Consider the following 13951-nt stretch of genomic DNA (forward strand, 5'->3'; position numbering starts at 1 on the left):
GCAGTGCAGATGCAAATAGCCATGCAAGGTACGAAGTAATGGCATTCAGATCCTTGTTTCTCAAGATGGGTATCCAAATACACACAAATCCAAATTAGAAGCTGCTTTTGAAAAATCTGAGCCTTAAACCTTTCTGTGCCTAAGTTTCCCCATCTGAAGAATAGGTCTAATACCACTTAACCTATTTCACAGGGCTTTTGTGAGATATACTGAATTACTGTTTCCCCAAAGGCCTTTCAAATCCTTGGAGAAAGGTGGTATGAGCCATATTCTGCAGTCCTTACTCAGGCACAGCTGCCAATAGGATTATGGGAAATTTGCTTGAGTGATATCTGCAGGATTTGGCACTAAGTGGAAAGCATTATCTCCTGTGTGACCAAACAGCCACACAACTGTAGGTTAACAAAGTATCTTCGAGACCAAATATATTTTAGATTAATACAAGTCTAAATATGTAAATTTAACTTCAAGATATATAAAACATAAAACTGAGAACAAACATTTATGAAACCAGGTTTATTAAAACTTTTCTACAAGTCAGACTTTATCATCTAGGTTTCCACATATATACATATGTACAGGTTGGACATAGTGTTTTTAGCTTTTATGGCAGCTTTTCCACCAATATATACAGATTTACTTTTTTTAGCTTTAAACTGTATCACAGATACAAATGTCAAGCAATCATGAGAGATTTAGTGCAATAGAGGTACTTCACCCTTCTCTAATGCTCATGATTCTGTCAAGTTAGTATTGCCAACAATAATTCACATTAAACTGCTCTTCCACACCTCAGTTATTAGGACACACAAACAACAGCAACTCCCTCCCCCCTCAAAACAGTAAGATATATGTACAAAGTACACAGTATATGAGGTATACATGGCATTCTCACAATGCATGGTGGTACTGTAGCTTGCCAGGGCTTAGTCCTTAAAATAACTGCATCATTATAGTTCCATTCTGTCAACGTACAGCACAGTCATTTACCCGTTTAACAAATTCATTTTAGGAACTGTTTTTATGTCATCTTAGTGAACCACTTTTAATACAAGTTGATACGTCTGTACATCATCAACCAGGCACACACATGAAACAAAGCAGAAATCTTAGGCAGGACTAGGCTTTACTTATCCCCGACCCAGGAAAGTAATGATTATTTAGATGTATTCATTATCCACATAAATTTGAAATATTATGCATAATCATGCAAAAAAATTAAGAAAAACAAATGTAGCCAGAGGCAGATGATACACCTGAATAGTCAAGTATGGGATGACTGGAGAATTTAAGTTTCAAGACCAACTAAGTTTTTGTACAGGATTTTAAACCTAAGAGACAGTGCTTTGTAGAACTGAGCTAACAGGAAAACAGAAGGGTTCACATATACTGTACAAGTCCCTTCTCTCTCTTTTCTAAGACAAGGTGCTCCAACCTATGGTGTTGTGTTTTGGTACATGAACGTGCGCGAGCACCCTGAGCTTACAAGGGCATAGAATTAGATATTCTTTGTCACAGTTAGGCTTAAATAAATTAAAAATGCATTTTATGTTCAGGGAGACGGTATTATATGAAATCCAACTGAGAGGTCAGGCATCTTCTCCTCCTTAAAGGGTTACTGGACTAATCTGCCAAAAGCAGTAGAGGAAGACAATAGTGTACATTTAATTATGGATGGATCTTTAATAGCTTCATATAATATACCCACTAACAGCAGGATCTACCTGAAAAGTGAGCAGGTTGTTGGACTTGGTGGGTCAAGACCTCCCTCCACCATTAAAGTGCACTTTTATAGTCAGAAAATTACTCTATAAAACTGGCAACAACATGCTCCTTACTGATTCCTCTCTTATTAATTTCCATGTCAGATTTGGTCTTCCCCCATTTAGTCTTTTCATCATCAGGGCTACACATTCCACTTAATACTTATGTAGGAAAATGGGAGGCCTAGCTTCTTTCTGTCTGTCTCTTACATCACCAATAATAAGATTCTGCAATCAAAGATCACCTGGCAATTGGGTGGTTGATGATGATGCATGAGGCAGAATAGATTCCAGCTGGCTTTTCCACAGCTGTATTGGCCCTGCAGTGCTAATAGTAAGCACTTGCCAGCAGAGTAAGCAGATATGACTCTGGATCCGCTGAGTAAATAGTTGCCTGCCTTGTTTATTTACTTGTTTTTTAAACAGTCACTTTTCTGATTATAATGACACTTTAGAATGCTGTGCATTTGTAATGTGGAAAAATGAAACCCTAAAAAGATGCCATGTGTGAGAACTGTATGAGGTTTTTGGAGATTTCAGGACTAACAGAAGAAGGAACTTATATCATCACTGTCTCCATGATGCTCTGGAACAATTTGATCAGAAGTTCCTACATCCTGGTCTACATATCCAGGTTCCAAAACTGCTTCAAACCAAGGATGAAGCAAGATCTCTGGAGCAGTGAGTCTTTCCGAGGGTTCCCGTCTCAGCAGGCTACGAATGAGGCATCTGGCTTTGGGAGAGACATGATCAGGAATACAGAACTGTCCACGGCGGATTTTAGAAAACAGAGTACTAGGGTCTGAGTCATGGAAGGGATAGCGTCCTACTAGGAGGGTATACAGCATTACTCCTAAACTCCAAACGTCAGCTGATTTTCCAGAGTAGGTCCCTGTTGTGTTTAAGATCTCAGGGCTGACATATGCTGGGCAGCCATGTTTATCTGACAGAGCATCATCTTCCCCCTTGATGATGTGAGTGTCTTCTAGGCTTTCTAGTCTCAACTGAGTCCTGAGGAAGAGAGAGAGAAACAGATGTATGGGTTACAAACCTGTTTTAATAATGAGCACAGAGATAATTTAACACACAAGGCTGTCTGCTGTTACAACTCCTACCGCAGTACTGTGACCAAAGGGAGAAAAACTTAGTTGTGAACATGTAGCAGAGAAACTCAAGAATGCTAGGCTAGATCTGACCCAAGTGCAACAAAGGTACAGCTACAGTATCAAAGTCACACAATACCACATACTATGGGGAAAATGTTATTTGTAACCTATATATTGTTAAAATTCCACAATCGAGGAATACCTCCGAGTGCCATTTTACCTAGGATGTACTGTCACTGTGCTTGGTTAATTTACTACAGTGTTATTACTATTTCCAGTTTAACAATGAGAATGCACCATATAGAAGCATGCTTTTTTTAAATCTCAAAGTCCAGATCCCTTTTGCACACACAATCATGATTAATCCTCCTGCTCACTTATATTTTTTTCCAGATGACATCACATATCATGCTTCAATGGCCATCTCTTCTGCAGGTATAAGCTCATCCTAGTTCCTAACACAGGTTAAGTAGAAAGGTTTTACATTAGCTGAGCAGCCATTCCTTTGCTCTTGAATGGCTTTGTTCTGCCTTACAGCTTAATGGTGCGTAAATGCATTAACTGCAGTGTGTCCTCAATGTGACTTCCTATCGTAATGTAAAATACCCATCAGTTCTGTAAACGGAAAATATGACTCAGCCTATGCTGTTGGCCTCTGATTGGCTGCTGTAGCACTAAAACACTGCACCTGTGCTTCTTAGACTAAGAGAGTCTCCTAACATTGCTTAACCCTCTTGTTACCAAATTTGACGCATATGACATTAGCCTGTGCAATGTACATTTCCAAATTAGAAAGACTGCGTGCAATCTAGCATTTCAGCAAGGGTTTCATCTTAGCATAGGTGGGAAAAGCTGCCACAGTTTCCTTCAAGAGAGTTACTATTTTGTAGGTTAACATATATTTGTCCTGCTTTAAAAAAAAAGAAAAAAAGAAGAGGCAGTGTTGGAACAGCTACCTTGCTTTGTGCTTTAATAAATTAAAATTTAAGAGATACTAGCCAAGTTAAAATTATTTTAAAAAGTAAATTTTCTTATGTTTTACTGGGACCATAGTTATTACTAGTGAAAGAATTTTAAAAGTGTTCTTCTCATGGTTAATGTTGTTTACTCACTGCAGTTTTCACTAGAATAATAAGTAGTTCCTTTCAGTTTTGCATTGTGCCATGCTGCAACACAAGGGCAGCAGACACTGCACATAAATGCTTGCGTAAAGATGTTTTCCTGTCTGTATAATTTTAAAAAAATCAGAAATAGTTCTACCAACCTAGATTTTATAAATCTAATTTTTATAAAGCCTATACTTTGGGCTAAATTTGACTAGACAGTGTCTCTTTAAGCCGTACGTTCTACAAGGAGCTCATTTAACATTTGGGTTCTCAACATAATATGTAAACCTCCTTCAAGATGCAACATTATGTACCTCATTTTAATCCCTTCATTTCTTTCTTTCTTTCTTTCTTTCTTTCTTTCTTTCTTTGTGTGTGGGTGGAGGGATGGGGGGTTGGAAGCTATGACCACATGCAAAGTGCACCACATTATGTGGCATTTAGGTCTTAAAATAAGGACCCTGTCCTCTGTAGAGGAGGAGAGATAAAAGCTTCTACTTTCACAATAAGTGTAACTTTGAGTAGATTGAGTCTAACTATACTAACAGAGTGATGGAAATGTGATTTTACAGATCCCTTCTGCAAAAGAAATTGAAAACCGAAGCCCTCATCCTGCTATGAGATCTGTGCTGGTAGATCCTTGCACTGATTTCAGTGGGACTTTGTAAAGGGACAAGAGTCCATCTGCAAAGGTCCAATTACAGTACTGCAGCCTAGATTCCTTACACATTTGTTTTTAAATCAGAGTTGTTTTCCCTTTGTTTTATAATGTCCCAACCTCGTTTCATTTACTGTCTGTGCTTTTTCTCATTTCACTTTGAATCTGATGTTCAAATGCAATGTATTTTGACATCTGGAGCTAATAAGTTCTCAACTCATTATCTGTTTGTACACCAAACAATTTAATCTGAACAGCTGCTGAATGAGACAGGAACCTATGCAAGGTAAGTTGTACACAAACTCAGAGGAAAAATAAATATTTATAAATCAGAGTCATGACGTTAGGCATGCGCATGCACATCCCCCAGCCCCCACCCCACACACACACACCAAGTTGTGCACAGGACAATTTGCAGAGGACCACTGGTTTAGAACCCTATTTCACTTCTCTACAGTGTTTCCCCCCAAAAGAAGCTGCCTTTCCTCCAGTCCGCTCTGAAGGTTTTGAAGAACTTTGATTCACTTGGATAGAGTTCTGCTCTAGAAGGGCTATTCCTCCCCGCCACCTCCATAAAGGCCGCTCAGTGAGCATTACTTACTTTTCTTCAGTAGAAAAGACAAATTTCCTGAGCTTGAGGTCACCCAGCACAATGGCTGATTGGTGGCAGTGAGCTACAGCTGAGACGATCTGCTTGAAGAGCTTGGCAGCCTCCTCTTCTCTCAGCCTTTTACAGCTCCTCACATAGGAGTGCATGTCCCCAAAGTCCTTCTCAAGGAAAACATAGGCCTTGGTGTCGCCCAGAATCACTTCCACTACCCCAGTGATATTTTTATGAGATGGAAGCTGAACATAAAGTCGAATTTTGTCCTGGTAGTGTTTGAGAGGGAACACCTGTAAAGACAAAATTTAAAAAAAGGATCTCCATCACCAGGAGTGCTAAAGCTGGTCTACCATACAACAAATTTCCATAGACAATGCTGAGACAACTAGATGGGAGCCAGCCCTCAATATCAACTGTGTTAAAAGCCGCTACTGAGATAACTTCCAAAAATATTTAGATATTCTTAATCTGAAGGAGAAGAAAACTTTAAGAACAACTGATGATTTTGCCTTTCAGTTACTCCGAGGTTTCACCGCAGGGTGATCATGGTTACACTGTAAAGTCCTAGTATGCAAACTGAAATAGGCAAAAGGATTAAACCCACGGATGTTTAATTCTGGGAATGGCAGGCAGGTGGATGGGATGTTTTGTAAGGATTTGACAGTGTTCTCTTGGTGACCTGCTAAGCTTTGTTAAAAGTTACTCACATCCTAGGCCTGACTGGAATCAGTGACACACATGGAATGTCATCATTTCTATTCATTTGGTATCTCCATGGAGAAACTTGGGTACACAACTTACAATTCCCACTTCACATCCTTCATTACCCAATATTACAGTCATTAAAACCTCCCCCCTTGTCCCAAAAAGATGCCTTTCGGCCCATCTGCCCAGGAAGGGTTAGAAAACAGTCCTGATCATCATTCGAGCCAGGCAGCAGGTGGCAGCAGTAAACTCAGAGTCAGCAACTAGCCCATTCAGAAATAGGTGCAAGAGAGCTGACAAGCATAGCGTGCTCTTTAAAAGCCCTGCTGACAGCCCATGGAAAACTCTGCACGCAGGGTTAGTCAGGAACAATTCTGCTGTGTGTCATTGTCAGCAGGGAACAGAGGGAGGGAGCAGTGCTGATGGGGCTCCATTTGGCCCTCTCTTTTGATCTAAAGCATGTGCACGGAAGACCGTCTGTTTGTCCTGAAACCGCGTCTGCCTCCGATCTTTTTATTTCTCACCTTACAAGCCACAAGCCTCTCCCCATCTACTAAGCATAGCGACAGTCGCTGATCCAATGAGATCGGAGTGGGGAGCCCGGGATCGCCGAAGCGCGGATCTAGGCGGCGGAGGCAGCGCCGCTCCGAGAGCGGATGGAAACTTTTCTCAAGAGCGAAGCCCGGCTCGCAAGTCACCAGAACTGCCCCCGCCTGGCTCCGCTTTACCAGACCCCAGCCGGGCCTGTCCCTGGCTGCCATCGCCTCCCCATCGCACCGGGCCGCCCGTCCACAAGCTGTGGGGCGGGCACAGATCAACGGGAGGGCGGTGGCGGCAGAACGATGTGTATAGTGGGGGGAGGGGGGGGGCGATGCTGAGAGCCACTGGATCTGATGCAAACCCCTTCAAGCAGCAGCAGCACCCCTCGTTCCAGCACCTACGGGGGGAGCCCAAAGCCTGCCACGTCCGGGCTGGGCGAGGGAACAGTAGCTGGTCTCCAACCTCCCCCCTCTCCCCCAGCAGCCGGCGGATCCCCCCCCCCCCCCCGGGGCAGCGGGCGCCTGGCGCTTACCTTGCAGCGCAGCTCCTGGCCCGTGTGGATGTTGAGCGCCCGGGACACATGCTCCCTGTCGGCCAGGGGCAGCAGCAGGTAGCCGGCAATGAGGCTGGGGCTCTGGGCGCTGCCCGGCGAGGCGGGGGCGCACGGCGAGCCCGGCGCGCTGAGACAGTCCTGGGGGCTGCTGGGGCACTCGGAGAGCCGGGGGCCCTTGGCCGCCGGGGCGTCCTCGCTGGAGCCGTCCTGCAGCAGCAGCAGCCGCTTGGAAGGGGCGCTCCGGCAGCGGGCGGCCGGCAGCAGGAGTCCCGGGCCGCGGGGCTGCGCCTTGCGGCTCATGGGGACGGAGAGGCGGAGAGCGGCCAGGCGAGCGGCTTCCCAGCGGGCGGTCCCCGGCCTGGGGCGCGCCCCAGGCACATAGACGGTGGGGAGGGGTGGCTGCCCCGGCGGGTCCCCGCGGCAGGCGGCGGCCGCAGGGAAGGGCTCCGCGGCGCGTCCCCCGGAGCCGAGCGGGCCAGAGGCGGCTGGAGCTGCCGGGCGGGTCGGTGGCTCTCGGCTGCCGCTGCCGCTGCCGCTCGGCGCGTGTCTGTGTCTGTGTCTGCAGCCAGCGCCGCCCGCCCGGGCTGTGCCCTCCCGGCGTGACTCACCCGCACACTCACGCGCGGGGTATCTGTCAACAGGGCAGGGTTGGGCAATGGCGAGGACGGCACATGCCCCCCCCCCCCCCGCCGCGCCTGTCTCCAGCACCCCGGCACCGCGCGCCGAGCAGCGGCCGGGCGCTTTTTCCACAGCCGCTGCCAAAGGCCGCCCTTGGAGATCTTAAAAGTTCCCTTGACGCAAGGGGAAGTGGGCAGGGGCCAGAGGAGCGAGGGCCGCTCGCATTGGTGCTCCCACCTCATTCAGGACGCGGCATGACTGAGGGAGGCGGGGATGGGCCCAAGCGGCTCTCGGGTATCACACAGCAGCGCATGCACCGGGGCGGGGGGGCTTGCAGCTGTGGTGTGTCATACTCCAGCGGCGCGTGCGTGCATACCGCTCTGTGGGTCACCCTCCAGCAGTGGATCTAGTGTGCGCGCGGGGAGCGCATGCAGCTCCGCTGTGTCAAACTCCAGCAACGCATGGGGGGCCGGGGCGGGGGGGGAGAAGAGGTGCGCCTGCAGCTCTTTGTCACCCTCCAGCAGTCAGTGCATGCAGTCTGGGTGGGGGCGGAGGGGGGGGGTGCCTGCAGCTCTTTGTCACCCTCCAGCAGTCAGTGCATGCAGTCTGGGTGGGGGCGGAGGGGGGGGGGTGCCTGCAGCTCTTTGTCACCCTCCAGCAGTCAGTGCATGCAGTCTGGGTGGGGGCGGAGGGGGGGGGGTGCCTGCAGCTCTTTGTCACCCTCCAGCAGTCAGTGCATGCAGTCTGGGTGGGGGCGGAGAGGGGGGGTGCTGCAGCTTTGTGTTACCTTCCAGCAGTCAGTGCATGCAGTCTGGGTCGGGGCGGAGGGGGGGGGGGTGCCTGCAGCTTTGTGTTACCTTCCAGCAGTCAGTGCATGCAGTCTGGGTGGGGGCGGAGGGGGCGGGGGTGCCTGCAGCTTTGTGTTACCTTCCAGCAGTGCATGCAGTGTGTGTGCAGGGTGCAGGCAGCAGTGGGGGTGTGTGTGGGTGGCGGGGTGTTCGCGCGTGTGCAGCTCTGTTGTGTCCCACTCCCGGCAGTGAATGCAAGTCCTTGTCAGACCCTAGCAGTGCAGGCAGCTGGGTATTGACAGAGACTCTGATCTGTTACACTCCGGTAGTGCTTATAATGGTGTATCCAAGCCCCCCACCTATCGGAGAGCTCTTCAAATGTTAATTGATTTATCCTCACAAAACTCCGGTGAGGCAGGGCAACGTTATCAATCCCATTTTAATGGGGTTCAGAGAGATCAAGTGACTTGCCCAAACACATGCAGAAAGGCTTGTAGGCAATGGAACTGTGTACTGAATCCAGATCTCCCAAATCATCGGACACTGCCCTTCATACCTTGGAATTACCCTGGCATGACACCCCGCCCTGCACAAACTAACGTTGCATGTGTAAAGCTCCATCACTGCACACAGCTGCATTGCATAGGATTCTGCTGTGTTACCTAGCAATGGTGTATGCAATGTGGCTTTGCATGCAGTTCAGATATAATCTAGCAGTAAAACATGCAGTTCGACATGGCTCTCCTGTCACATTCCTACAATGCGGGCAGCTACGCATTTAAAGTGGTGGCAATAGCTATGGCAATGCATTAAACTAGGGATTACAGCGTTGTTTTCTCACATCACTTGCAACAAAGCCCATTGCCAACTCTGTCCACATATCTATTCAGGGGATACCATCATAGGGCCTAATCACATCAGCCACACTATCAGAGGCTCCTTCACCTGCGCATCTACCAATGTGATATATGCCATCATGTGCCAGCAATGCCCCTCTGCCATGTACATTGGCCAAACTGGACAGTCTCTACGTAAAAGAATGAATGGACACAAATCAGACATCAAGAATTATAACATTCAAAAACCAGTTGGAGAACACTTCAATCTCTCACTCACTCGATTACAGACCTAAGAGTGGCTATCCTTCAACAAAAAAGCTTCAGAAACAGACTCCAACAAGAGACTGCTGAATTGGAATTAATTTGCAAACTGGATACTATTAACTTAGGCTTGAATAGAGACTGGGAATGGATGAGTCATTACACAAAGTAAAACTATTTCCCCATGGTATTTCTCCCTCCCACCCCACCCCCCACTGTCCCTCTGATATTCTTGTTAACTGCTGGAATTAGCCTACCTGCTTGTCACCATGAAAGGTTTTCCTCCTTTCCCCCCCCTGCTGCTGGTGATGGTTTATCTTAAGTGATCACTCTCCTTTCAGTGTGTATGATAAACCCATTGTTTCATGTTCTCTGTGTGTGTATATCAATCTATCCTCTGTTTTTTCCACCAAATGCATCCGATGAAGTGAGCTGTAGCTCACGAAAGCTTATGCTCTAATAAATTTGTTAGTCTCTAAGGTGCCACAAGTACTCCTTTTCTTTTTGCGAATACAGACTAACACGGCTGCTACTCTGAAACCTCACATCACTATGGCATTCCATGCAGCAGTGATATTTTTCATGCCAAAGTTCAGAATGCAGCAACAAGCCGATTATAGAGAACTTTTGATACAAACTGAGACCTGATCTTCCATTTTTTAAAGGTGCAATTTTTACATACAAAAATTGTACCCACACAATGAACGTGTAAGTGTAAGTCTAAATACTTGTACCCCTTCCTACCTGATTATGAGTCCAAGTCTGGTAGTTAGAGGCACAAATAGATGGATATGGAGAAAAAACTGGATCATGTGTGAAAAAGTTGCATGGAGACCACTCTTTTTGAAAACGTGTCCCTAAAAGTGGTGTTAACATTTTTTCTACCAGCAGTTCTGGGAAACTGCCAGAAATTTCAAATGCTTATGCAGTGGCTAGCTGCCATATGGGCCATCAATCATCATTTTGTTCTTACATATCCAAACTTCAGCAGACATGGAACTCACTTGGCTAGTAGTGCTGGACTTGGTGGACTGGAACTGAGACCTTGGTGTTACTCAGTCGTTGGCCCCTTGCTACTGGGAGATGAGACCTGCATGTCTGCCTCCAACAGGTGGCGTTTGAAACAGCTTTCTTGAGATCATGTTTATTTGGAGAAAGCCCGACCCTCAGGGCCTCTCTCCCTGAGGCAGAACAGGTGCTGAGTGGGTTTGTCCTACTGCAGACATAACAACATGATGGGAAGGACATAACTTGATGCTGGTGGGTTTAATTTGTGCTATCCTGAAGCACAAGGAAAGATGGGGTCCTGCAACAAAGTGGATAAGGCTGCACAGAACTTAAAGGAAAGAAAGGCCTAGTGGGGCCACAAAGCATCAAGACATCCCCCCAAAGGCCAACTCTCCTAAAACTGCTCTCACAAAATAAAAGAGAGACAGAGATTTCCCTAAAAATGGACCAGTGGGCACAGCTGAGTTCCTGCTCAGAGTGGATGCACAAGAGACGGACAGGACACACACAAACACCCTCCCCGCAACAGACACATATAACCCCATGATGAGCTTCACCAAGGGTTGAGACCCACACAGGCAGTAGAGAAAATGTCACTTTTTCCTTCTGCAGCTCATGCCTCTCTCAGCTACCTGTGTTTTCTTTTTCTCTGTTAATGGCTTTCTTCACCCATTCAATATATTGGAGATAGGGATTTTTTTTTTTTTTGCATTTGATAACCCAGCTGTGCACCACTGAGATTTAGTGCACAGATGGGATAGTAAAAAAAGGCTAACCCAGTCAGTGTGGATCTGTGATCAGAGCTATACATACTGTAGTGTAATACATGTCCCTCTGTATTCCTTGTAACCATATTAGCGTCCCCTGCCTTTGTTATTCACTGTTTGCAAATATTCATTTGAACTTATTGTAGAATAGGTGTTTCATCTGTTTACCAGTATTTACATGCGTCTTTGAGTCGGACCAAAAATATTCACTATTTGTCATGCTTCTGTTTAAAAACATTTCAATGATCCTGTCAGGTAGAAGAAATAGTACCTTGTGACTTATGTGACTGATCATATCCTGTGAATTGCAGAGTCAAACTAAGCAGCTTGCAAACTACCTGGTGGCTGAAAATGGTGGCTCCAAATTAATAACAAATCGGTAGGCAGAAAGCAGGAGGAGCTCACAGATTATTTGCAAATGGAAAAAAGAGCAACATAGCCAACAAATGTTCCCTACAGATAATTCAGCCTGCTCTAGTTTTGACAGAATTCTTCAGGAGGAAGAAAAATCAAAATGTGCTATTTGCACACACACAAATTCTCTGTAAAACAGCACTGAGACTTGGATAGCAGCACAATGGGCCTCTCGTCTACTAAATTGTATGTTCAATTAGTGTAAACAGTCCAGATTCTACTCTGCTAATCTATTTTAACAGAATGATGCAAATAAACTAGATGAGATCTTTTCCATCAGGAAAGTCTCTAAGATGCCACAAGTACTCCTTTTCTTTTTTGCGAATACAGACTAACACGGCTGCTACTCTGAAACTAGTTCAATGAATGCAGGTATTTGTTGAGATTCTTAATAGATAACCACTCTGCAGCTTCATACATGCCTTCAGCTACTTTCCGTATATTTAAAGAAACACATATAACTCTTGTGCTGGATGACTCATAGCATAGCAGACCCATTACTGCGTTTGAACATAAGAAGCATATGTCAAAAAGGGATTTCCCAGGGGCTGCATTTTTTCTCTTTTCAGAAATACGGTTCTGTTAAAGGTCTGCAGATTGTTCCTGAAGCAGTTCTCGTCATCCCTCAAAACATGCTATTTTATATTCTCTTTCTTGTAGATGAAATATTCCTAAGTGAGAATCTGACCTTTGTCTTTTTTAATTCTGGGAACTTTGCAGGTTTCATTTGGCTTGTAGGATTTAGCTTAAACAAATAGGAGGTTATTTTCTACATCTGAAATAGTGTTATTTTACAATAGTTTTTTGGGTGGGGCTGTAATATGTGCGGACACTCTGCACAAGACCAATAGCTCCTTTCCCATATATACTCTTTATTCTACTTACTACTCAGACAGTGAAAGAAATTATTGTATCGCCTACAAAAAGTGGAATAAAGCTTTGAATCAAAACCCTCACTATGCAGCCATGTGTACAAGATGTGTACATGCCTTCAGTCCCAAGCCTGCAAAGGGATCCACCCATATGGCCCCTTTATGCCTGTACAGAGTAGCACTATGCTCAATATCTCTTTTAAGAAGTGCCTCATTGAACAACCATTTCATCTCATTATTAGATCTCTTCTCCTGCCTCTCCCCTTCCTTTTTGTGACCCACACTTGCTGCATGAGCTCTCAAGTTAGGCTGGAGTCCTGCAGACAGCTCCATGTGGCACCTGCCCAGATTTGCTTACAGGATCAGAGGCTTAGGTCCTGATTCTGCGAAGACTTATGTATGTGCCTGAATTTATGCACTGTGATTATCATCATAGTTGATTTGTGTTCCAGTAGTGCCAAGAGGCCCCATTGTGCTGATCACTATGCAAACATACTGTAAGAGACAATCCCTATCCCAAAAAGTTTACAGTCACCTTGAATGGTACCTTAGAATACGTATTAGCTACTTATACTAAACAATCTGTTGCAGCTTGCATTTAGCTGTGACGCTGAAAGTACCTTTCCAGACCTGAAGAAGAGCTCTGTGTAAGCTTGAAAGCTTGTCTCTCTCCCCAACAGAAGCTGGTCCAATGAAAGATATTACCTTACCCACCTTGTCTCTCTACAGTCTAGACAGACAGATAAAGGGTGTGAGGAGAAACTGAAGCACAGAAGGGAAATGACAGAACTGCAAACTGAACCCAAATCCCTGCCTCCCAGTCCGGTACTCAGTTTGCTAGACCACACTGCGTCCCCAAGTAGTCAATGAGATTACTCACGCTGTGTAAAAGTTAATGCATATGGAAGGGTCTTTTCAGACTCAGGGCCTTAGATCTGTAAAGTGTTCAGGGCAGGGAATGTATCTTTCCTTATTTCTGTAATATACCTAGCATAGGTTTGGGCACTCAAAGTATAATATTATTAACAAGCACATAATAGCAGTAAAAGGAGGCCAGACATTAATAAACCCATTTAAAAAACCATCAGTAGCAGTATGAGTCATACTTGTTGGGTGCCACCGTAGAGTTGTCAGAAAAGGTCTATATTTTGACCCACAATGTTTCTTCCACATGCTGCATTGTAAAACTGGAAATTATTTCTGTACTCTGGTGCTGTTTTGACCGATTCAAGAAATGCCTGAAAAATGTATGCAAATCTTTGCTATTTACTGAACCCGCGAGGCAACATGGTTTTCAGCCATGGCAGGCGAGTGTGCAATGGGTGACAAGTTGCCCTGCTTAGCAGTGG

General features: G+C 45.6%; 1 protein-coding gene and 1 long non-coding RNA gene across 2 annotated transcripts; both read right to left on the minus strand.

Annotated features, from left to right (window-relative positions):
• Positions 1-501: 501 nt before the first annotated feature.
• TRIB1 (tribbles pseudokinase 1) lies at positions 502-7806 on the minus strand. The gene is made up of 3 exons (XM_038392697.2): positions 7015-7806; positions 5235-5527; positions 502-2774 (listed from the first exon to the last, which is right to left on the minus strand). Exons 1-3 carry the CDS (start codon positions 7333-7335, stop codon positions 2306-2308), a joined length of 1083 nt encoding a protein of 360 aa, XP_038248625.1. The 5' UTR covers positions 7336-7806; the 3' UTR covers positions 502-2305.
• A 2276-nt stretch (positions 7807-10082) lies between these two features.
• Positions 10083-13248, minus strand: LOC122458597. The gene is made up of 2 exons (XR_006278654.1): positions 12067-13248; positions 10083-12018 (listed from the first exon to the last, which is right to left on the minus strand). It is a non-coding gene; the product is annotated as an uncharacterized LOC122458597 (long non-coding RNA).
• Between the last annotated feature and the right edge of the window lie 703 nt (positions 13249-13951).

Source organism: Dermochelys coriacea, chromosome 2, assembly GCF_009764565.3.
Source record: "Dermochelys coriacea isolate rDerCor1 chromosome 2, rDerCor1.pri.v4, whole genome shotgun sequence".
Classification (NCBI taxonomy): domain Eukaryota; kingdom Metazoa; phylum Chordata; order Testudines; family Dermochelyidae; genus Dermochelys; species Dermochelys coriacea.